General features: G+C 36.9%; 1 protein-coding gene across 1 annotated transcript in view; it reads right to left on the bottom strand.

Annotated features, from left to right (window-relative positions):
* Positions 1-26,022, bottom strand: part of MALRD1 (MAM and LDL receptor class A domain containing 1) — a 702,910-nt gene that overhangs the window by 455,406 nt on the left and 221,482 nt on the right. Inside the window, 2 exon segments of the mRNA XM_033209380.1 lie at positions 630-792; positions 3,569-3,745. Coding sequence (XP_033065271.1) covers positions 630-792; positions 3,569-3,745 — 340 coding nt within the window.

Here is a 26,022-nt window from a genome sequence, read left to right as displayed (position 1 = left end):
GAGATAATATGAAAATAACCAGGAAATCCACTAGTTGAGAACAGATTAGTAAACTGTTGAAAGTCACTACAGTGAAATACAAATAATGATGAATATTTAATGGCATGACTTACTGAAAAGTAGAAAAATATTTTCATCTATGTTGAAAATCCGCACATTTATCTGTGTTCATACATGTATAACAAATACGTATCAGAGAAAAACTAGAAAGAGAGAAAGGGGAAGGTGAGGGGGGGAAAGGAGGCTGAAGAAGAGGAAATGGGAGGAGGAGGTGGTGGAGGAGATGGAAAAGGGGAGAAGGAGAAAAGAGATTTGGGGAGGGAAGAAATTCATAGATCATTTATAAAACAACATATTAACAGGGCTTTTCAAAGAGTGATAATATTAAATTATTTTGTTCACTTATTCATGCTCTTCTCTGGTTTCTATGAGATTCACGAGAGTATTCGTTGCTTTTATAATTGATATTTTTTTCCATTTTATATGAAAGAAAACACACAGCCTTCTTTTCAACTTAACATTTGTCTTTACAATCACATTGGCCTAGGATAAGGTGGTGGGGGCAGAAATTTGGGAGACACTTAATAAATGTTTCCCAAGAGACATGTTCAAAGTACACGGTCACTTACTGTGTATGATCCACTGATGGCCTGTGGTTTTCTTCCCCATGATGAATGCTAATCCCGTTCCCAAGCCCCCACCTGAATGTGTTTGAATCTTGAAGTAAATGTACTGGGATAGGCTGATACCATTTACACAGGCTTCTTTCCTCAAAGCTGCAAACTTCCATAACTTGGACAGGGTAGAACAAAGAAAAGGTGAGCTAGTAAGTGGCAATTTCTATCCGTACAATCTTAATCAGCACTTTCTTACTCTTGTTTTTAATTATAATGTAACTTTTAAACATTATTAAAATAACTAGGCAAATGGTTTGTAAAATCACTGGAAGAGTTTCAAAGAAATCTAGGTTTTTTTCTAGTCAAATATTTATGGGAATAAAATACAGGAAAAATACATATACTAATGATCCGGTTTCATGAGGAGGTGAGATTTTTATTAGCTTCTACAGCAGCAATTTAAGCAGTTCCATTAACCAATTTCATTCCTTGCCTGATCTCCAACTTCTGACAAGTCTGTTCTCCTTTTCTCAGCCTCTGAAGGGGTTATCGCAAATTCCCAACTACAGTTTAAGCAACGAGATTTCCAATAACTTTCATATTGGACCTGTTTCCTAGAAAGTTTTACAGATTATTGTAATAATTTTATTCCAATATCACAGGAAATTACAGGTCCACTGATTTTTTTAAAAATGTACAGGTTATGCATAAAACTGTTATCTGAATTCTCTGTGTTCATGTGTCTAAAATCTGCTGCTGCTGAATAAAAAAGAAAGATTCAATTCAATGAAGTTCTTGTGTATACTACAGAAAACCTGTGTGCACTCTAACTTTTAAATGACATTAACAGTGCCAGCATACCACTATGACCATTTAGAAATGTGGGTATATGAGTTAATGTAAAATCTGAAAAGGAAACATTTATAAAAGTGTTTTTAGTCATGACATTCAAGTGTATTAGTTAATCTCTGACATTAATTGTTTATCTTGTGAAGGGATTTAGGATCCAATATATCTCTTTTCTTCATATCATTTAAAAGATATAATTGGTAGGCTTTTAAAAGAACCGTTAGAAAATATAACGTGTCAAGCAAGATGAATAGGTTCTAGGGATCTGCTGTACAACATTGTAGTAGAGTCAACCATAATGCATTGTACCCTTAACATTTTGTTAAGAGGGCAGATCTCATTTTTTTTTTTTTTTTTTTTTGGAGGCATAGTCTCACTCTGTCACCCAGGCCAGAGAGTGCAGTGGCACCATCTCAGCTCCCCCTCCTAGGCTCAAGCAATTCTCCTACCTTATCTTCCTAAGTAGCTAGGATTACAGGCACACACCACCACACCCAGCTAATTTGTGTATTCTTTTTGTAGAGATGGGGTTTTGCCATGTTGGCCAGGCTGGTCTCGAACTCCTGGGCTCAACTGATCTGCCCACCTTGGTCTCCCAAAGAGCTGTGATTACAGGCCTGAGCCACTGCACCTGGCCATGTTATGTGTTTTTATCATAATTTTCAAAATCAATTTGAATCCTTGTATAGTTTACAAGCAGATTTGTCATAATATTTTATCTTACAAAAGGGTGGAAGAGACAAGATCTCAGTTTATCCATAAATAAAATTGTAATAATTCATTTATAGTTGTTCAAAATTACAAAAACTCTTTGATTAAAAATAACTTAATAGTAGACATTCATTTAGAACATTTAAAGGATTTATCAAAACTTCCCCTCTAATCATAAATGACATTATTAAAATGGCAAAGTTGAACTTAGAGGAAATTCAGTATTCCCTAAAGATACTCATTATGTGTAATTTATTAGGTTTTGTATAAACTCTTACAAACACTACAACTTATATAAGATCATAAGGGGATTCGAATGCCTTCCCATGAGGAAGTCTGAACACCATCACACTTTCCATTGTATTATTTTCCATCTGTGGTGCATGATATAAATCCCTGGCTAGCTTGAGTTAATTACTGTCTCATCTTCTGCACAAAGTGAGTCGGCTTTACTTTTATGATTTTTTGGTCTAGATTAGATAGTTAATTGGTGGTGTATTTGTACATTAAGGAACATTTTTTTCTGGGTTAGAAGAATAAATATGAACCTCATTGGATTTCTTAAGTCCTAGAATTTCTTCACAAGATTGACATAAAATAAGGGTTTCACTACTCTCTGTGTTATCTGTCTGTTCTGAGCCCTTAATATTATCAAGACACTTGAGAAATATGATGGTACAGTCAATTCGCAGGCTACTCCATGAAGAATAGCAAAGGGAAAGATATTACAAAGTGTTTACTCCTTCTGATCCTATGCTTTGCTTATTCAGACAAAGATTAATCTTTCTCCTCTAAGACTGTATCTTTGGCTTACAAATCCACTTTTAAATTAAATAGTTTGTCTTTGATCCATTTAGGAAAAGCCATTGAATTGTCAGGTACCACTGAATTGGCAGGTAAAAACCAGGACACAGGGGACAAAGGTCCCATTTGCATTAAGATAGGTTTTCTCATTAATTCTGCATATTTTGATAGTACTAATGTTATATGTGCATTTTGGCAATGGCAAAATTTGAATGAATTAATCTGACAGTACCATAAAGCTACCTCCCTAAACATTCCCTATTTTATAGTGTGAGGAGTACAGATCAAAGGGAATGGATGGAAAGAGCTACTAAATGCTACTCCCAGAGTCAAGTAAAGTTTGTGAAAATCATAGTTTTCAATCCAAAACATTAATCTAAAGACACTTACCTCTTACTGGGCCTGGCAGAAAATGCATTCTGATTCTTCCATTACAATTTTCTGTATGAATAACTGTTACATTTAGAAGTTGCACTAACTCATGTTGAAAATATCTAACTATGATACTAGGCTGTGCTATTTAGAGATTACACTTGTATTTTCTTACCTATTTTGTAGCAATAAACAAATTTTAAGAATCCACCTACCACAGGATGCTTCATCTGATTTGTCAGGGCAGTCATATTTAAAATCACATTTCTGCATTTTTTCGATGCAGTGACCATCAGATCTGCAGACAAATTCATTGTCTGTGCAGTTGTGTGGAGGTAATGTTACAGGAACTGAGGTTTCAGGTGGAGTTGGGAAGTCTGCTGGCAAATTACCTTGATAAGAAAAAATATACAGGCATCATTTAGCAGGTTTTCTACTTCTTTAAAGATTTTACACAGTGAAGCTTTCTAAATATGCCTTACAATTAATATCATAGAGAACAGTGGGTAGTATTGACTACTCTGCTAAAATAAAATTGAGGTTCTTGTTTTAGTAACAGTAAATAACTAAATAACTTTGATCATGAAAAATGTTTAAGGTACAGATGGAAATTACTGAAAAGTTATTCAGAGCTCACCAAATACATGGGAGGCCCAAGGCCAGGGCTTAGAGAATCAGCAGGAACCAAGGGAGTTTCAGATTCTGGAATTAAGAACCAGAGTAAAGATCTAAATAACTTTCTAATCTACTAGGTAAATAACCTTTGTTCTTCCACTGCTACAATAAATCTAACGTCTCCTCATCTTTGTTTAATGTATTTTCACATATTCAAAATGCAAGGCTTCAGGAAAGAGTCAAATCAGAAATCCTCACCTAGAAGTTTTGTACAAGATTACAATTTCTGAAATTACTGAGGATAGAAGACATTTATAGATGTTGACTACTAGTTATTCAATAAACGTGTATTGATAACATGTCTGTGCCATACACATGGTAGATGCAGGGAATCCAAGCTGTGGAGAAAAAGTTAAATATTAAATCTGAACTCAATTGAACATGGACACAAAGAATGATTACCAAGTCCCAGAACGGGTTGTGTGAGCCCCTTGAGGCTTTCATCAAGCGTCGTTTCGAAGAAATCTCTATGTCAATCTATTCCTATATGTTAGTTATTGAAAAACAACAGACAATAGCAAAAACAAGTCGACCTTTTTGTGTTCCTTAGGCCCCATCAGGAAGGACCTTTGTGACTGGACCTCATGCCAAACAACTCATTACGAAAAGAGCTAGGGTCCCAGACTGCGCTGAAGCTTCATGAGACCTCTCCTTGTCTGTGCATGGATGAGCGGCCCACTCTGGAGCCCAGGCTGCTGCTTCCCGGCCTCGTGGTGAATCCTCCATTGTCTGGTGAGTGCGGTGTCCAACTCTGGAGCCCAGGCTGCTGCTTCCCAGTTTGGTGGTTAATCCTCCATAGTCTGGTGAGTGTATAGGTACGTATGTATATGTGTGTGTGTGTGTGTATAATTTTGTTCACTTATTCATGCTCTTCTCTGGTTTCCCTGAGATTCACGAGAGTATTCATTGATTTTTAATTGATATTTTAAATTGACACATATATTTTTTCCCTTCTCCCCTTCTCATTGCAATTTGCTTATTATATCATTTGCTTATACTAATTTGCTTATTATATCATTTGCTTATTATATCTGCATTACCATTTATGTGGGATAAAGTTTGTTTACCCTTAAAGGTACTCTGTGTGTGCCTTTTCTTCTCCCCTCACACATTTCCTGCACAGAACACAAGTCAAATATGAAATCTTTGCCATTAAATAGTTAATAGTCTAGTGGACAAGGCAGTCAGATATATCTTTCATTACAGGCATTTGGGATAAATTTATGGTAGAGATATAACTCCAGGGAAGCAAGAATGGCATCTTTCACCCCTGCATCCATAGTAAAATTCACAGACTATGGCACATGGTAGGTATGCTAACATGGACAGATGGATGGATGGATGGATGGATGGATGGATGGATGGACGGACCAATGAAAACCAGAGTGAATGAACAAAATAACAAATGGAAGATTTCACAGTATATTGAAAGAAAACAGAGGAAAACCATATCTCAAATGGGAGTCAAATAAGATGCCTTGGCAAGCTGATGCTTAAACTGACTTTCAAAGGTTGATGAGCTCATCTTGCTAGGTGAAAAATAACACAAGGTTTTTATGGGCAATGAGAAAAAACTTGTGTGAATGCATGGAAATATATTAAACTGTTTTTTTATTTTAAATACTGTGAGAGTTTAATATGATAATATCTTGTGATATGATAAGCATGCATCTGATTGACTCATTAGATCTGGAATGGGAGAGTAGACAGTTACCACAAAGAGCCAGGTGAAATCAACTTAGGAGTCTGAAATAAACACACAAAAATGTGGAGAAATAACAAGATATAAAATGTCTACTTCAAGATACACCTTTTGTCATCAGTGTGGAGCATGAATTGTAGGTTGCTCTAACATTGGGGAAAAAAATAGTTATAATAGTTAACCTCTTTCTTTAATCCAGGCAACTAATAAACTAAAGCAGAGATGGTTTAAAGGAAAGAGCAAAAATCTGAGCAATATTAAACGTTCAGTATCTGGAGGACTGGGGATTTACATGCTGTTGGGAATTCAGGGAAAATCCAATAACTAGTACTTTATTTCTTAGCTCAAGTGTGGAGGCAATTAACAACTAAGACTGAAGATAGATCAAAATATCAACTTTTTATTGATATAGCTAATCCTGAAGAAAATTGCCTATTTCTGTAGACAAGTGGTCCTCTAAAATGCAAAACCCAGAAATAAGACCCAGAACTATGCCTTACAGGCTACCCTGGGTGAAACTATAGCAAGGAAGAAGTGACCAGATTTCATATTTCCTTAGCTAGTAGACACTAAAAAGAAAAGAGGAGGTGAGGGACCAGGCATGCATACTCAGGTTCTTCTTGAAAACCCACCAATCCATTGTTGCTCTTCCTTCCTCTGGGAAGGAATGAATAAGAGGATGAAGAGAGACCAGGAATGTTAGGCTACCAGATAGAGCTCAGTGTACATGAGAGACTAAGACCAAGGAAATAGTATTCTGATCCCATAGGGGTGAGTTTGAAATGATTAATGGATTGTTAAGTAAATCAACATTCTATTCCCCAGATCAGATATATAAAATACAGAAGAGAAGGAGTCAGTTTTTAGGGATAAGAAATATTTTCTCACCACGTGTGGTGGCTTACATCTGTAATCCCAGTACTTTGGGATGCCATGGCAGGTGGATCACTTGAGCTCAGGATTTTGAGACTAGCATAGGCAACGTGGTGAAACCTCATCTCTACAAAAAAGAAAACTACAAAAATCAGCTGGACATGGTGGCCCACACCTGTAGTTCCAACTATGTGGGAGGCTGAGGTGGGAAAATCACTTGAGGTGGGGAGGTTGAGGCGGCAGTGAGCCGAGATCACACAACTGCACTCTGGTCTGGGTGACAGAGTAAGACCCCACCTCCCCACCCCCATGCCAAACTAAAAATTAAAAATTAAAAAAAACAAAGTAAAATAATGTAAAAAGAAATATTTTCGATCTAGAACAGAAAGCCTATGACATCAACACAAAAAAAGCAGATCCTAACAGGTTGGAAAGTTTATCCCACATCCAGTTTGATATACTCACGTCTAAGTCATTGAACGAAAATAAGAACCCAATTAGAGGTGAAAGTTATTACCTTCCACAGAAATCTGATGCATCCAATGCTATAAAATTGAAAAAAAAATTTAAAAGAGAATCGTTTTATCATTTTTGAATGCTGATGGTTTTTTTATTTATTATTATTATACTTTAAGTTCTAGGGTACATGCGCACAACGTGCAGGTTTGTTACATATGGATACATGTGCCATGTTGGTGTGCTGCACCCATTAACTCATCGTTTACATTAGGTATATCTCCTATGCTGATGATTTTGAAGATGTTGAAGGACAGAGTTTGAAACAGAGAAAGAAAAATTCACTAACCTTGTTGAAAAATTATTTTCAAATAAATCTAAAATAGATTATAAAAATTACTTCTGAGGGAATTTGCTGAGAACTGCAAAACATTCAATGGCCAGGCTGATGGATATTTTATATGTCTCAGTGGAATATATGGAACAAATTTCTTTGAAAATCATCCTTTCAAAATGTTCAAATACAAGGTCTTAAAAATAATCTTCTAATTTGATCGCTAAATTTGTTGTGACACTTCAGAGCATAATTCACTTACATAATTTTACTGAAAATATACATAACTAAAATGCATTAGAAAATGCATGTAAACATTTTATTTGTATGTCCTATATCAAAAATATCTAGAAAGTGACGTATTTTGTCAAAGTTTCAATAAGCATTTGCCTTTAACTAAAGCAGGATGTCATGTTCTTTCACTTTAGCACATGCTCATTCAAGCTGGTTTGTTCCATATTTAGATAATAAGGTTTTAGTTGAAGACAAAGATTTTAATTCCACAGAGATGACTGTCATTTGCACTGAGAAATGCATTCTATGCTCTAATTTAGGCAGCCATTTTGACATGTGTTAATTTCAGGAGAGAATGGGTAAATTTGTGTTCCAAGCTCAGGGTAAATACACATTACTAGAACAATAAAAGTCTTAAAAAACGTGGATCACACATGTTTTCCTATTCTTCAAAATAGAGATTTACAATTAATCATCCTACCTTACTTAATACACAGAAACTTCAATAAACAGCTAAATGGGAAACACATATATGATGTTCTTCACTGACTGTACTACTTTAAACTTGCTCGATAATGCACTTCTAGTCACAAATATCTAGGATTTACTGATTTTTTATTTTATTTATTTATTTATTTTTGAGACAGAGTCTGGCTCTGTCACCCAGGCTGGAGTGCAGTGGCAGATCTCAGCTCACTGCAACCACTGCCTCCTGCGTTCAAGCGATTCTCCTGCCCCCGTCTCCCAAGCAGCTGGGACTACAGGTGCCCACCACAACGCCTGGCTAATTTTTTTGTACTTTTAGTAGAGACTGGGTTTCACCATGTTAGCCAGGATGGTCTGATCTCCTGACCTCGTGATCCGCCTGCCTCGGCCTCCCAAAGTACTGCAATTACAGGCTTGAGCCATCGCTCCCGGCCGATTTCTGATTTTATTATTCTTCTTTCAAGCGAATAGCATTTCAGGGCAGGACACAAGCCCAGTGAATTGAGTGTCAATAACTTTGCATTTGAGACAAAGAAGACATCGACTGAACTGCTTCAGATTCAATTACATCTTCTTTTCATTAAAAAATACCTTTAATTATGAATAATTTTAAGCATTCATAAAATTAAAAAAATTATATGATAGATGACTCCACTAAATATATTGTTCTTGCAGCATTGCTTCAGATCTTTATACTAACAAAAAGAGGAAGAAAGAATAGAAAGAAAGAAAACGTTTCTATAAAGCTCAGACCTCATTCTTCCTCTTTCCGCCCCTTCACTAATGCCTTCAGAGGGACTCTTATCCAAATACTAGTTTGTATCAATTTGTATTTTCTCATGTTTGCATTCTAATTGTTTTTATTGTGGTAAATAGAGTTAAGGCTATTCACATTGTTGTACAACAGATCTTTAGAGCTTTTTTTATCTCAAAAAACGGAAACTCTATATCCATTAAACACTTGTTCTCCTTCCTTCCTCCTGCCAGCTCTCCGTAAGCACCTTTCTACATTTGTTTCTATGATATTGACTACCTTAGATACTTCATATGAGTTGAGTCTTACAATGGTTGTACTTTTGTGACTGGCTTATTTAGCTTAGCATGATGTCCTTGAGGTTAATCCATTGTCCTAGTCAGTTCAGGCTGCCATAACACATTATCACACAGTAAGTGCCTTAAACAGCCATTTATTTATCTTTCCCAGTTCTGAAGGCTGGGAAGTGCAAGCTCAAGGTGTCAGCAGATGTGATGTCTGCTTAGGGCCCACTTCCTGGTTTGCAGCTGGCCATTTTCTCCTTGTATCCTCACATGGTGGAGAATAGGGAGAGAAAGAGCAAGCTCTCTCCTGTCTTTTTGTAAAGGCATTGATTCCACCCATGAAAGCTTTACTCTCCTGACCTAATTATCCTACATACAAACACCATCACGTTGGGGGCTGGAATTTCAACATATAAATTTTGGGAAAATACATTCAGTCCACAGCATCTATGTGATAGCATGTGATGGGATTTCCTTCCCCCTTAAGACTGCATAATATTCCATTGTATGTATAGACCACATTTTCTTTTTTATTTTTTTTTTTGAGACGGAGTCTTGCTCTGTCGCCCAGGCTGGAGTGCTGTGGCCGGATCTCAGCTCACTGCAAGCTCCGCCTCCCGGGTTCACGCCATTCTCCTGCCTCAGCCTCCCGAGTAGCTGGGACTACAGGCGCCCGCCACCTCGCCCGGCTAATTTTTTATATTTTTTAGTAGAGACGGGGTTTCACCATGTTAGCCAGGATGGTCTCGATCTCCTGACCTCGTGATCCGCCCGTCTCGGCCTCCCAAAGTGCTGGGATTACAGGCTTGAGCCACCGCGCCCGGCCAGACCACATTTTCTTTATCCAATCATCTGTTAATAGACATTTGGGTTCTTCTACTTCTTAGCTATTGTGAATAATGTAGCAACAAACAAGGCGAGGCAAAAATCCCAAGATTCTGCTTTAAATTATTTTGGATATATATCTGAAAGTAGGATTGCTACATCACAGGATAATTCTATTTTTAATTTGTTGAGGAATGGTCATACTGCTTTCCATAATGGCTAAACCACTTTACAGTCCCACTGAGAATGCACAAGAATTTTGATTTATCTATATTCTCATGAATGCCATTTTTTATTATTTGGATAGTAGCCATCCTAACGGCTATGAGGTGAAGTCTCATTGTGGTTTTGATTTCCATTTTCCTTAATTGGTCATGTTGAACATCTTTTCTCATGCTTGTTGGACATTGGTGTATCTTTTTGTTCTCAGCAACCCCAAATCTGACACTCTATTCCCGTCAGCACTTAATCAGCAATTATAGTATCATGTAGACTAGTTTAACTGCTCTAAAAATCCTCCATCTATTCATTCTACCCTCTCCCCTAAACAATGGCAAACACTAATGTTTTTACTATCTCCATAGTTTTGCCTTTTTCCAGAATGTCATATTGTCAGAATCATACGGTATGTAGCCTTTTCATATTGGCTTATTTTGCTTAGTAATAGGCAGGTAAATTTCCTTCATACCTCAGCTTGATAGCTCATTTAGCACTGAGTAATATTCCATTCTCTGGATGTGATCCAGTTTATTAGTTATTTATCTACTGAAGGATATCTTGGCTGCTTCCAAGTTTTAGCAATTCTGAATAAAGCTGCTATAAACACCTATCTATATCGAGGTTTTTCTGTGAATATACTCATTTGGGTAAATACTAAAGCACCCGATTGCTGGATGATATGGTAAGGCTATGTTTAAATCTAGAAGAAAATATCAAATCTTTTTCAAAGTGGCTATATAATTTGGTATTTCTATCAGCAATTAATGTGAATTCCTGTTGCTCCACATCCTTGCATTTGACATTTGACATTTTAATTTGTATTTTCCTAATTATTGAAATTATGAAAATTGAGATTGTAAAAGTTATATAATTTTTACATTAAGAAATATTTTTAGTGGGAGTGTAAATTAGTTCAACCATTGTGGAAGACAGTGTGGTGATTACTCAAGGATCTGGAACCAGAAATATCATTTGACCCAGTAATCTCATTACTGGGTATATACCCAAAGGATTATAGATAATTCTACTATAAAGATACATGCACACATATGTTTATTGCAGCACTATTTACAATAGCAAAGACTTGGAACTAACCGAAATGTCCACAAATGACAGACTGGATAAAGAAAATGAGGCACATATACACCATGGAATACTATGCAGCCATAAAAAAGAATGAGTTCATGTCCTTTGCAGGGACATGGATGAAGCTGGAAACCATCATTCTCAGCAAACTAACACAGGAACAGAAAACCAAACACCGCATGTTCTCACTCACAGTGGGGGTTGAACAATAAGAACACATGGACACCGGAGCCTGTGGTGGGTGGAGGGCAAGGGGAGGGATAGCATTAGGACAAATATCTAATGCATGCAGGGCTTCAAACCTAGATTACAGGTTGGTGGGTGCAGCAAACCACCATGGCACATGTATACCTATGTAACAAACATGCACGTTCTGCACATGTATCCCAGAACTTAAAATATAATAAAAGATAAAATTTAAAAAGAAATAATTTTAAATACATATTTTTAAAGGGCCACTTTGGTATTTTGCATGAGTCAACGTACCCAGTCAAACATTTTTAAATTCTAATAATAGTGACATAATAAACATCAGGCCTTTTTAAATGAAATGGTATTTGGGTTTTGAACTTTAGATGAATGGAAGTTTTCTGTGTTATTAACATCCAATGTGGTATTTTCCTCAAGATAGTACTTTAATTCATTAATGTTAATGTGTATATTATAATTCAGTAATTCTGAATGCTGTCTAATATTTTATTATATGAAAATATATTGTAGTTAGCCATTCTACCATTAATGATTTTGGGGTTGATTCTTCTAAGGGATTGTTTTCTCATTTTGTACATTTCTCCTTATGTATCTAGAAATAGAATTGCTTGGTCACAGGGTCTGTACAATTTCAGCTTTAGGAGATAATGCCAAACTGGTTTCCGAAGTAATTCCATACTTCCCAGCAGTATATAAACATTCAAGTTGCATTATGTACTTGCCATCTGTTTGTGTATTTAGGTTTATCCACGTGTTTGCCATTTTTCATCACATCCCTGGTTTAGCTCATTTTGTGTGTTTCTGAGATTCACATTTACATAGTTCATTTGTCTGAACTGCAGAATCTGCTGGAGTGAAATAATATTTGTGTGTGTGTGTGTGTGTTATCCTTTGAATGCCATCTTAAACCTCTTTCCTGAAAGTTTTGCTTTGCTTTAGCCTAACAATTAATAGCTTTCAGAACTCTGAAAATTATATCTGTCCTCTGACTTCTGTTCTTGCTGTTGAGAAGTGAGTCATCAGCCTAATTGTGGTTGTTTTGCAATTGACTCACTTCTGGCTCTCCTCTCCCATTTTTCTCCACCTTGTCCATCCCATATGCTCTTACTCCCTAACTCTGGCATTGGCTTTATCTTTCCATTCTATTTCTCAGTACCCTCTTTTTTTTCTCTCATCTGGAGATTTATCGCTTTTAAGCTCAGCTTGACATTTAAATCAATGCATGTTATATTTGACATTTCTAGGAATAAATAGTGTTACAGTTTTTAGGTTATCTGGTCTTCCATGCTACTAAAACCAGCAGTCTGTTGGGGGAGAGGGAGAGAGGGGAGAGATGGGGAGAGAGGGAGAGAGAGGGAGAGAGAGGGGAGAGAGAGAGAGAGAGAGGGAGAGGGAGAGAGGAGAGGGAGAGGGAGAGAGAGGGAGAGGGAGAGAGGGAGAGGGGGAGAGGGAGAGGGGGAGAGGGAGAGGGGGAGAGGGAGAGGGAGAGAGGGAGAGAGGAGAGAGAGAGAGAGAGAGAGAGAGAGAGAGAGAGAGAGAGAGAGAGAGAGAGAGAGAGAGAGAGAGGAAATTTTACAAACCAAGTAACTCCAATGTCTTGCATCGAAGAGAAGAGCACTAAAAGGACTAACTGAGAAAAGTGTTTCTCCTTCTGGAGCTGAACTTTGCAATTGGTGGTGGTTGTAACTGGGAAGATGGAGTTGCAGCTGATTTCATAGATTCTGTGACGTGGAAGTAAAACAGAATCCAGAAACATGGTTAGGCCAATTCTTCATCTGTGACCAAGGCATGACAAGGACTCTAAGATTTCTGACAGACTCTCTGGTCCTCCCACATTGTTTAGGTACATGAGGTCAAGTCATTTAACTTTGCAAGTAATTAGAAGAGTATTTTCTAAAGTATCACACTCTTAACTCAGGTGATGCTAGAAATGACTATGCTATGGAAAAAAAGAGAGAGAGAGAGAGAGAGCGAGCGAGCAAGAGCTCCTGTCTCATCCTCTTTTTATAGGAGTACTAATCCCATCATGAGAACCCCATCCTCATGACCTAATCTACTCCAAATTACCTCTCAAAGGCCCCACTTCCAAATACCATCTCATTGGGGATTAAGGTTTCAATATACGAATTGTGGTCAACTTGTTGCAAAGCTTTTAGGGTTTTGTTGACCTATAATTGCTTAGAATAAGGCTAAAGTTGGTAGCAATGATAGATTTAAGTCTCTGTAAACAAAGAACACTAAAAGCTTTGCAGATGAAACAAAAATTGAAAAGATGAAATGCATATGACTGAAGTTTGCACTCACTAAGAAGCAGAGATTAGTGTGGTTTGATCTGATCTTCCACATCCCTGAGCCACAGGGGAACCAAACTACCTGCACATCTGTCATGTGGAAGATTTCATAAGTAGATGTCTCAGGCTCCAGAGGGACTCAATGTTCTAAGTCCTCACTCTGTGAATTCACCGTAACAAATATGATAAATTTCAGGCTACACTAATAATATAACCTCTCTGATAAAATAGATTTTCCAACTTGTTTTATACTAGACTCCCCCACTCCCCAACAGTCATTCCCACATTGATAATTAAGCAAATAAAACCAACATTTTAACATCCCTAGTCCTTGATAAATTGTTACCAACTTTAGCCATACTATCACTGAATTGCTTAACCAATATGAATCACTGTACTTTATGTCTATCTGTAGGTAACAATGTATGTTTTCCCTGTGACTTTTGGAGTGAAGAAATATATTTAATGTAAAAATATAAAAGCACACTTGAAGCTTAAACAGTCTCTTTAGAAAATTTAAAATTTTTAAATATCTATAGCTTTTGGGAAATATCATACCTTTCTTCTATTTCACTTAGTATAATAACTTAGAGTTATATCCATAAGCTGAAAGAATTATGTGTAGTATGATTGTATTGAAGTGTCTGTGTTAGATCTACTTTCTAGGAGAAAAGGTTTTATGAAAGCATAGCTATTCTTTGGATATGATTATAACAACTGTGCTATAGCTGTTTGCCACAAACTTGCAAATTTTTTTTTCTGTCTCTGGTAGCCAATCAACAATTTTTGGAATACTTTTGCTTTATAACAAAGATTAAATGACATTTTCCATCTTTACAGGTATTCTACTATATTTGAATGTGACTACAAATGACTGAAGTATCAGATGGAAAATTTCTAAGCTGAAAACTAACCATTTAGACAACTTTCTCCACGTTTAATATTTAGCATTTCTCTCAATTAAGAGAGAATGTAAAACAATGTAAAAGTTTTAACTTATAATAGCTTAAGAGAATAATTTGTCCAATTTTATTTTCTAGGAACACAATAAAACTGCTAATTGAACATATCACAGTCCTTGGCCAAATTTTTCTTTCCTATGTATATGCGAAATCACTTTACAGATGACACCAAAGAAGCTAAAACCAAAAAATTTAAGATTGCAATCACCAAGGTTCAAATTTCTTTATTTTTGTCCTGAAATCTTAAACTGCAAAACTTTCCAATAACTTGGTATTTTCTTCTGAGTCTATACCTCCTTGAGAAAGTACAAAAGAAAGGCATATTTCAAAACACAGTGCTTTCATGTAATTTATTATTCTGAGACAAATATTAGAAGCATATTAGAAGATGAAAAGCTGCAGGTGATATCTTAAAAGTAAAGCCAATAGTATTTACACTGTTCCCCTTGCTTTTTGATTCACACTGAAACAAACATTCATCTCTGCAGAATAAAGACTTGAACACCATTTGTAAATAAAGCTGGTGAGACAGTGAGGCTTATGAGAGGAATGCCAAAAATGTAATCAACTCAGTTCAACAACAACAACAACACAACACATTCAATGTGTGAGGGGTGGGGGAGGACATAAAAATTATGTTACGCGTCCTTAAAATAGTCATCATATTTTATCAATTTTAAGGTATCATCAGTTGTACAATGTGCCACTGCTTTAGTAACAGTTAACCTGGAGAAAATAAAATACTAATAATACCTTAAGGGGCGGAGCAAGATGGCCAAATAGGAACAGCTCCAGTCTCCGACTTCCAGCGCAAGCGACACAGACCGGTGATTTCTGCATTTTCAACTGAGGTACTGGGGACATCTCACTACGGAGTGCCGGACAATCGGTGCTGGTCAGCTGCTGCAGCCGGACCAGCGAGAGCTGAAGCAGGGCGAGGCATCGCCTCACCTGGGAAGCGCAAGGGGAAAGGGAATCCCTTTTCCTAGCCAGGGGAACTGAGACACACAACACCTGGAAAATCGGGTAACTCCCACCCCAATACTGGGCTTTAAACAAATGGGCACACCAGCAGAATATATCCCACACCTGGCCGGGAGGGTTCCACACCCACGGAGGCTCCCTCATTGCTAACACAGCAGTCTGCGGCGATCTCTCCACAAGGCAGCAGCGAGGCTGGGGGAGGGGCGTCCGCGATTGCTGAGGCTTAAGTAGGTAAACAAAGCCGCTGGGAAGCTCGAACTGGGTGGAGCTCACAGCAGCTCAAGGAAGCCTGCCTGTCACTGTAGACTCCACCTCTGGGGACAGGGCACAGCTGAAGATCAACAGGGGAAGCAGCGGGGGCCTAAGCAGAGGCAAACGACTGTCTGACAGCTCTGGGGAGAGCAGTGGATCTCCCAAAGAGGAGGTTGAGATCTGAGAACGGACAGATTGCCTGCTCAGGTGGGTCCCTGACCCCTGAGTAGCCTAGCTGGGAGGCATCCCCCACTAGGGGCAGTCTGACACCCCACACCTCACAGGGTGGAGTACACCCCTGAGAGAAAGCTTCCAAAGGAAGAATCAGACAGGTACACTCGCTGTTCAGCAATATTCTATCTTCTGCAACCTCTGCTGCTGATACCCAGGCAAACAGGGTCTGGAGTGGACCTCAAGCAATCTCCAACAGACCTACAGCTGAGGGTCCTGACTGTCAGAAGGAAAACTATCAAACAGGAAGGACACCTATACCAAAACTCCATCAGTACGTCACCATCATCAAAGACCAGAGACAGATAAAACCACAAAGATGGGGAAAAAGCAGGGCAGAAAAGCTGGAAATTCAAAAAATAAAAGCGCATCTCCCCCTGCAAAGGAGCGCAGCCCATCGCCAGCAACGGATCAAAGCTGGTCAGAGAATGACTTTGATGAGATGAGAGAAGAAGGCTTCAGTCCATCAAACTTCTCAGAGCTAAAGGAGGAATTACGTACCCAGCACAAAGAAACTAAAAATCTTGAAAAAAGAGTGGAAGAATTGACAGCTAGACTAATTAATGCAGAGAAGGTCATAAACGAAATGACAGAGATGAAAACCATGACACGAGAAATACGTGACAAATGCACAAGCTTCAGTAACCGACTCGATCAACTGGAAGAAAGAGTATCAGCGATTGAGGATTAAATGAATGAAATGAAGCGAGAAGAGAAACCTAAAGAAAAAAGAAGAAAAAGAAATGAACAAAGCCTGCAAGAAGTATGGGATTATGGAAAAAGACCAAATCTACGTCTGATTGGGGTGCTTGAAAGTGAGGGGGAAAATGGAACCAACTTGGAAAACACTCTTCAGGATATCATCCAGGAGAACTTCCCCAACCTAGTAGGGCAGGCCAACATTCAAATTCAGGAAATACAGAAAACGCCACAAAGATACTCCTCCAGAAGAGCAACTCCAAGACACATAATTGCCGGATTCACCAAAGTTGAAATGAAGGAAAAAATCTTAAGGGCAGCCAGAGAGAAAGGTCGGGTTACCAACAAAGGGAAGCCCATCAGACTAACAGCAGATCTCTCAGCAGAAACTCTACAATCCAGAAGAAAGTGGGGGCCAATATTCAACGTTCTTGAAGAAAAGAATTTTAAACCCAGAATTTCATATCCAGCCAAACTAAGTTTCATAAGTGAAGGAGAAATAAAATCCTTTACAGATAAGCAAATGCTTAGAGATTTTGTCACCACCAGGCCTGCCTTACAAGAGACCCTGAAGGAAGCCCTAAACATGAAAAGGAACAACCGGTACCAGCCATTGCAAAAACATGCCAAAATGTACAGACCATCGAGGCTAGGAAGAAACTGCATCAACTAATGAGCAAAATAACCAGTTAATATCATAATGGCAGGATCAAGTTCACACATAACAATATTAACCTTAAATGTTAATGGACTAACTGCTCCAATTAAAAGACAGAGACTGGCAAACTGGATAAAGAGTCAAGACCCATCAGTCTGCTGTATTCAGGAGACCCATCTCACATGCAGAGACATACATAGGCTCAAAATAAAGGGATGGAGGAAGATCTACCAAGCAAATGGAGAACAAAAAAAAGCAGGGGTTGCAATCCTAGTCTCTGATAAAACAGACTTTAAACCATCAAAGATCAAAAGAGACAAAGAAGGCCATTACATAATGGTAAAGGGATCAATTCAACAGGAAGAGCTAACTCTCCTAAATATATATGCACCCAATACAGGAGCACCCACATTCATAAAGCAAGTCCTTAGAGACTTACAAAGAGACTTAGACTCCCATACAATAATAATGGGAGACTTCAACACTCCACTGTCAACATTAGACAGATCAACGAGACAGGAAGTTAACAAGGATATCCAGGAATTGAACTCATCTCTGCACAAAGCGGACCTAATAGACATCTATACAACTCTCCACCCCAAATCAACAGAATATACATTCTTCTCAGCACCACATCGCACTTATTCCAAAATTGACCACATAATTGGAAGGAAAGCATTCCTCAGCAAATGTAAAAGAACAGAAATTATAACAAACTGTCTCTCAGACCACAGTGCAATCAAACTAGAACTCAGGACTAAGAAACTCAATCAAAACCGCTCAACTACATAGAAACTGAACAACCTGCTCCTGAATGACTACTGGGAACATAACGAAATGAAGGCAGAAATAAAGATGTTCTTTGAAACCAATGAGAACAAAGATACAACATACCAGAATCTCTGGGACACATTTAAAGCAGTGTATAGAGGGAAATTTATAGCACTAAATGCCCACAAGAGAAAGCAGGAAAGATCTAAAATTGACACTCTAACATCACAATTAAAAGAACTAGAGAGGCAAGAGCAAACACATTCAAAAGCTAGCAGAAGGCAAGAAATGACGAAGATCAGAGCAGAACTGAAGGAGACAGAGACAGAAAAAACCCTCGAAAAAATCAATGAATCCAGGAGTTGGTTTTTTGAAAAGATCAACAAAATTGACAGACCGCTAGCAAGACTAATAAAGAAGAAAAGAGAGAGGAATCAAATAGACGCAATAAAAAATGATAAAGGGGATATCACCACCGACCCCACAGAAATACAAACTACCATCAGAGAATACTATAAATGCCTCTACGCAAATCAACTAGAAAATCTAGAAGAAATGGATAATTTCCTGGACACTTACACTCTCCCAAGACTAAACCAGGAAGAAGTTGAATCCCTGAATAGACCAATAGCAGGCTCTGAAATTGAGGCAACAATAGCCTACCCACCAAAAAAAGTCCAGGACCAGATGGATTCACAGCTGAATTCTACCAGACGTACAAGGAGGAGCTGGTACCATTCCTTCTGAAACTATTCCAATCAATAGAAAAAGAGGGAATCCTCCCTAACTCATTTTATGAGGCCAACATCATCCTCATAACAAAGCCTGGCAGGGACACACAAAAAAGAGAATTTTAGACCAATATCCCTGATGAACATCGATGCAAAAATTCTCAATAAAATACTGGCAAACCGGATTCAGCAGCACATCAAACAGCTTATCCACCATGATCAAGTGGGCTTCATCCCTGGGATGCAAGGTTGGCTCAACATTCGCAAATCAATAAATGTAATCCAGCATATAAACAGAACCAAAGACAAGAACCACATGATTATCTCAATAGATGCAGAAAAGGCTTTTGACAAAATTCAACAGCCCTTCATGCTAAAAACGCTCAATAAATTCGGTATTGATGGAACGTACCTCAAAATAATAAGAGCTATTTATGACAAACCCACAGCTAATATCATACTGAATGGGCAAAAACTGGAAAAATTCCCTTTGAAAACTGGCACAAGACAGGGATGCCCTCTCTCACCACTCCTATTCAACATAGTGTTGGAAGTTCTGGCTAGGGCAATCAGGCAACAGAAAGAAATCAAGGGTATCCAGTTAGGAAAAGAAGAAGTCAAATTGTCCCTGTTTGCAGATTGTATATTTAGAAAACCCCATCGTCTTAGCCCAAAATCTCCTTAAGCTGATAAGCAACTTCAGCAAAGTCTCAGGATACAAAATTAATGTGCAAAAATCACAAGCATTCTTATACACCAGTAACAGACAAGCAGAGAGCCAAATCAGGAATGAACTTCCATTCACAATTGCCTCAAAGAGAATAAAATACCTAGGAATCCAACTTACAAGGGATGTAAAGGACCTCTTCAAGGAGAACTACAAACCACTGCTCAGTGAAATCAAAGAGGACACAAACAAATGGAAGAACATACCATGCTCATGGATAGGAAGAATCAATATCGTGAAAATGGCCATACTGCCCAAGGTGATTTATAGATTCAATGCCATCCCCATTAAGCTACCAATGACTTTCTTCACAGAATTGGAAAAAACAGCTTTAAAGTTCATATGGAACCAAAAAAGAGCCCGCATTGCCAAGACAATCCTAAGTCAAAAGGACAAAGCTGGAGGCATCACGCTACCTGACTTCAAACTATACTACAAGGCTACAGCAACCAAAACAACATGGTAGTGGTACCAAAACAGAGATATAGACCAATGGAACAGAACAGAGTCCTCAGAAATAATACCACACATCTACAGCCATCTGATCTTTGACAAACCTGAGAGAAACAAGAAATGGGGAAAGGATTCCCTATTCAATAAATGGTGCTGGGAAAATTGGCTAGCCATAAGTAGAAAGCTGAAACTGGATCCTTTCCTTACCCCTTATATGAAGATTAATTCAAGATGGATTAGAGACTTAAATGTTAGACCTAATACCATAAAAACCCTAGAAGAAAATCTAGGTAGTACCATTCAGGACATAGGCATGGGCAAGGACTTCATGTCTAAAACACCAAAAGCAACGGCAGCAAAAGCCAAAATTGACAAATGGGATCTAATTAAACTAAAGAGCTTTTGCACAGCAAAAGAAACTACCATCAGAGTGAACAGGCAACCTACAGAATGGGAGATAATTTTTGCAATCTACTCATCAGACAAAGGGCTAATATCCAGAATCTACAAAGAACTCAAACAAATATACAAGAAAAAACAAACAACCCCATCAAAAAGTGGGCAAAGGATATGAACAGACATTTCTCAAAAGAAGACATTCATACAGCCAACAGACACATGAAAAAATGCTCATCATCACTCGCCATCAGAGAAATGCAAATCAAAACCACAATGAGATACCATCTCACACCAGTTAGAACAGCAATCATTAAAAAATCAGGAAACAACAGGTGCTGGAGAGGATGTGGAGAAATAGGAACACTTTTACACTGTTGGTGGGATTGTAAACTAGTTCAACCATTATGGAAAACAGTATGGCGATTCCTCAAGGATCTAGAACTAGATGTACCATATGACCCAGCCATCCCACTACTGGGTATATACCCAAAGGATTATAAATTATTCTACTACAAAGACACATGCACATGTATGTTTATTGCGGCACTATTCACAATAGCAAAGACTTGGAATCAACCCAAATGTCCGTGACAGACTGGATTAAGAAAATGTGGCACATATACACCATGGAATACTATGCAGCCATCAAAAAGGATGAGTTTGCGTCCTTTGTAGGGACATGGATGCAGCTGGAATCCATCATTCTTAGCAAACTAACACAAGAAGAGAAAACCAAACACCGCATGTTCTCACTCATAGGTGGGAACTGAACAATGAGATCACTTGGACTCGGGAAGGGGAACATCACATACTGGGGCCTATCATGGGGAGGGGGGAGGGGGGAGGGATTGCAATGGGGTGTTATACATGATATAAATGATGAATGGATGGGTGCTGACGAGTTGACGGGTGCAGCACACCAACATGGCACAAGTATACATATGTAACAAACCTGCACGTTATGCACATGTACCCTAGAACTTAAAGTATAATAAAAAATAAAATAAAATAAAAATAAAAATAAAAATAAAAAATACCTTAAACATGGATATTCATATAATAGTTACATTCTAATAACTAATCATTTTAGTAACTAGCAATTCTAATTCGGATGCTGAAATCTGAAATTTTAGAAGAGAATAAAAAGCATATAAATTATTTTTTAATTTGCAGACAGTATTTTGTGATGTAGTCAATGTTTTATTTTTCTAAATAAACCAATTATCTCACCATTAATCCTTAGTGCAAGAAAGAAAATTCTTGTCATGTGTGTTCAGCTAAAGAAAATATACTTCTGGCCTTTCTAATGAAGGACAGAAAGAATAATGAAAAGCAAATACTTCTTTTGAGATACACACTTTTTAATATAAATGTCTCAGAATAATTCCTAATCTAAAGATCTGATTCAAGATATAAGGAAATCTCTTTAACTCTGTCATCATTCCTCACGATTGTCTCCTCAGGTAATAGCATCATTGTACAGTTACACAAAGAACCACAGAAATGTATTACATGGCTAAGTTCCTACCATCCCTGGAAATGTTAATGTTGTCTAATGGATTAAAAATAAGAATTTCTTTATATATTGCATATCCATTAACAAATTACTGAAGTTACAGTTATTTTCAACATTTATCTTTTAGCATTTAGAGTTATAAGTGATTTACATATTATCATTACAGTACTAGTGTGTATTCTGTATTCTGAATTTAGAGTTATTAAATATTATAAATGTAAAAAGATGTAAACTGTGAAATCAAAAACATAAATGTTGGGGTGGGAAAACATAGGGTTTTTGTATGGAATTAAAATTAAGTTTTTATCAGCTTAAAATGAATTGCTGTAACTATAAGCTGGCTTTTGTAAGTCTTACGTTAAACACATAGCAAAAACCTATAGTAAATACCCAAAAGGTAAAGAGAAAGCAATCAAAGCATACCACTACAGAAAATTATCACATCACAATGGAAGATAGCAAGAGAGAAAGAAGGAAACAAAAGATCTATGAAACAGCTAGAAAGGAATTTTTTAAATGGCTATAGTAAGTCCTTACCTATTAAGAATTACTTTATGTGTAAGTAAATTACACTGTATAATCAAAAGACATAGAATGTCTTAATGTATTAAGAGAAAAAAAAAGCAAGATCTAACAATGTGCTGCCTACAAGAGTCTCACTTCGACTTTAAAGACAGATATACAGAAAGTCAAAGAACGAAAAACACATCCTATGCAAATGCAAACCCAAAAAGAGCACAGGAAGCTAGACTTACATAAGACAAAATATACTTTAAGTCAAAAATGGTAAAAGGAGACAAAAAAGTCATTACATAAATATATAGCAGTCAACTAATCAAGAGGATATAATTGTAAATACATATGTACTCAACATGAGAGAACCCAAATATATAGCAAATATTAATAAATCTGAAGGGAGAAAGAGACAGCAAAACAGTAATAGTAAAAGACTTCAATGTCCCACTTCCAACAATGGATAGATCATACAGACAGAAAATCAATTAAGAAACATTGAACTTAAATGATACTTTAGAGCAAATTGACCTAATAATAATGTACAAAAAATTTCATTTAACAGCAGCAGAATACACCTTCTCAAGAGCACACAGAACATTCTCCAGGATAGATAATATGTTAGGTCACAAAACAAGCATTAACAAATAAGGAAGTTTGAAATCATATCCAGCACCTTTTCTAGCCACAATGGTATGAAACTAGAAATTAAAGACAGGGGAAAGTTGGAAAATTCACAAACATGGTAATTAAAACAACACACTCCTTAAAAACCAATAGATCAAAGAAGAAATCAAAGTGAAATAAAAAATCTGAGATAAATGAAAATGGAAACACAACATACTAAAACTTATGGGATACAACAATAGCAATTCTAAGAGGAAAGTTTGTAGTATAAAATACCTAAGAAATAAAAAAAAATACAGAAATTTAAAAATCTCAAATAAAACATTTATCTTTATACCTCAAGGAACTTGAAAAAGAATAAACTAAGCTCCAAGTTAACAGAAAGAAGGAACTAATAAAGATCAGAGCAAAAATAATTACAATGAAGATAAAAATTTAAAAAATGATCAATGAAACTAAAAATTAATTTTTTGAAAAGATAATATTAACAACCCTTTAGGTATAAGAAAAACAGAAGACCCAAATAAATAAAATCAGAATGAGACATTACAACTGATGCCACAGAAATACTAAGGATCATACAAGACTGCTATGAACAATTATGCTCCAAGAAATTGAATAGCATTAAAGAAATGGATAAATTCCTAGAAACATACAACCTACCAAGATGGAATCAAGGAGAAATAAAAAATCTAAACAGATGGAATTATGAGTAATGAGACTGAATAAGTAACCAAAAATCTCCCACCAAAGAAAAGTTCAGGGCCTGATGGATTCACAGGTAAATTTCACCAAATATTTAAAGAATTCATACCAATCCTCATCGAACTCTTCCAAAAACTGAAGAGGCAGAAACACTTTCAAACTCATTTTTTATGATTAGCCTGATTCCAAGCTAGAAAAGGAGACTACAAGGACAGAAAATCACAGGCCAATATGACTGATGAATATAGATGCAAAAATCCTCAGCAAAATACTAGCAAGCTGATTTCAACAACAGTGTAAAAGAATCATATATCATGACCAAGTGAAATTTATCCCTGGGACATAAAGATGGATCAACACATGAAAATTAATAAATGTGATACATAACATTAACAGAATGAAGGCTTAAAATCTTATGATCAGGTAAAAAAATGTAGAAAAGGCATTTGACAATATTTAACATCCTTTCATGATAAAAACTCCAAACAAATTAGGAATAGAAGAAATGCTCCTCAATACAGTAACAGTCTTAAAGCTTTTAACAAGTATTGGGAGGATGTGGGTAAAAGTGAACCTCTATACAAGCCCAAAGTTAACATCACACTCAATGGTAAAAAGCTAAAGGCTTTTCCTCTAAGCTAAAAGCTTTTCCTCTAAGATCCTCAAATCTTTGTCTCTAAGACAAAAATTCATACAGAATACAAAAGAAAACAAAAGATTTCAACTAGATAAAGCAATTTTGAACAAGAAGAAAAAAACTGATGGCAGCATACTTCCTGCTTTCAAATTATATTACAATGTTATAGTAATCAAAACAGCATGGTACTTTCATAAAAGCAGAAACATGGACCAATGGAGCAAAACAGAAAGCACAGAAATAAGCCTACACATATACAGTCAAGTAATCTATAAGAAAAATGACAAGAATACACAATGGGAAAAATAATCCTTCAATAAGCAGTGTTAAAGAAATGGATATCCACATGCAAAGCAAAATGAAATTGGGCTCTTATCTTACATCATGTACAAAATCACAATGTGAGAAAGTATTGCCAAACCATGTAACAGATAAGGAGCTAATATCAAACTACGTAAGAAACTTATACAACAGCAAAAACAAACAAAACAAAAAACAACAACAAATAATCAAATTTTAAGAGGGGCAAAACACCTGAATAGACTTTTTATCCAAAGAAGACATAGACAACAGGTATATGAAAAGGCACTCACTATCAGTAATGATCAGAAAAATGCAAATCAAAATTACGATAAGATACTAATTCTCATCTGTTAGGATGTCTATTATCAAAAGTTAAAAGATAGCCAGTGTTGGTGAAGATGTGGAGAAAAGGGAACACTCATACATGTTGGTAGGAATGTAAACTGATACAGCCATTATGAAAAACAGTATGGAGGTTGCTCCAAAAATTAAAAATGTAACTATCCACATGATCCAGCAATTCCAATTCTGCGTGTATATCCGGGGCAATAAAAATCACTATTTCAAAGAGATATCTGGACTTCAATGAACTCCCATGTTCACTGCAGCATGATTCACAAGAGCCACAATAGGGAAACAATTTACATGTATGGAGATAGATGAATGGATAAAGAAAATGTGATATATATGTACATTGGAACATTATGCAGCTTTAAAAAAAAAAGAAATCCTGTCATTATGAAATTAGAATAATGCCATGTCCATTACACTAAGTGAAATAAGACAGACACAGAAGACAAATACTGCATCACTGCACATGTAAAAGGAATCTAAAAGATGAACTCAGAAGAGAGTAGAGAGGTAGTTAGCAGAGGTTGAGAGATGAAGGAAACGGAGATACGTTGGTAAAATGGTACAAACTTTCAGTTATCAGAAGAGTAACTTCTGGTAAGATATCGTACACTTGAAATTTGCTGAGAGTAGATTTTAAGTGCTTTTATTTTTTTCTTTTTTCTTTTTTTTTTTTTTTCAGAGTCTTGCTCTGTCACCCAGGCTGGAGTGTAGTAGCGCA

Source organism: Trachypithecus francoisi, unplaced genomic scaffold, assembly GCF_009764315.1.
Source record: "Trachypithecus francoisi isolate TF-2019V2 unplaced genomic scaffold, Tfra_2.0 Lachesis_group9, whole genome shotgun sequence".
Classification (NCBI taxonomy): Eukaryota; Metazoa; Chordata; class Mammalia; order Primates; family Cercopithecidae; genus Trachypithecus; species Trachypithecus francoisi.
The sequence above is the reverse complement of the archived record's forward strand: the minus strand, read 5'-3'. Positions and strand labels throughout refer to the sequence as shown.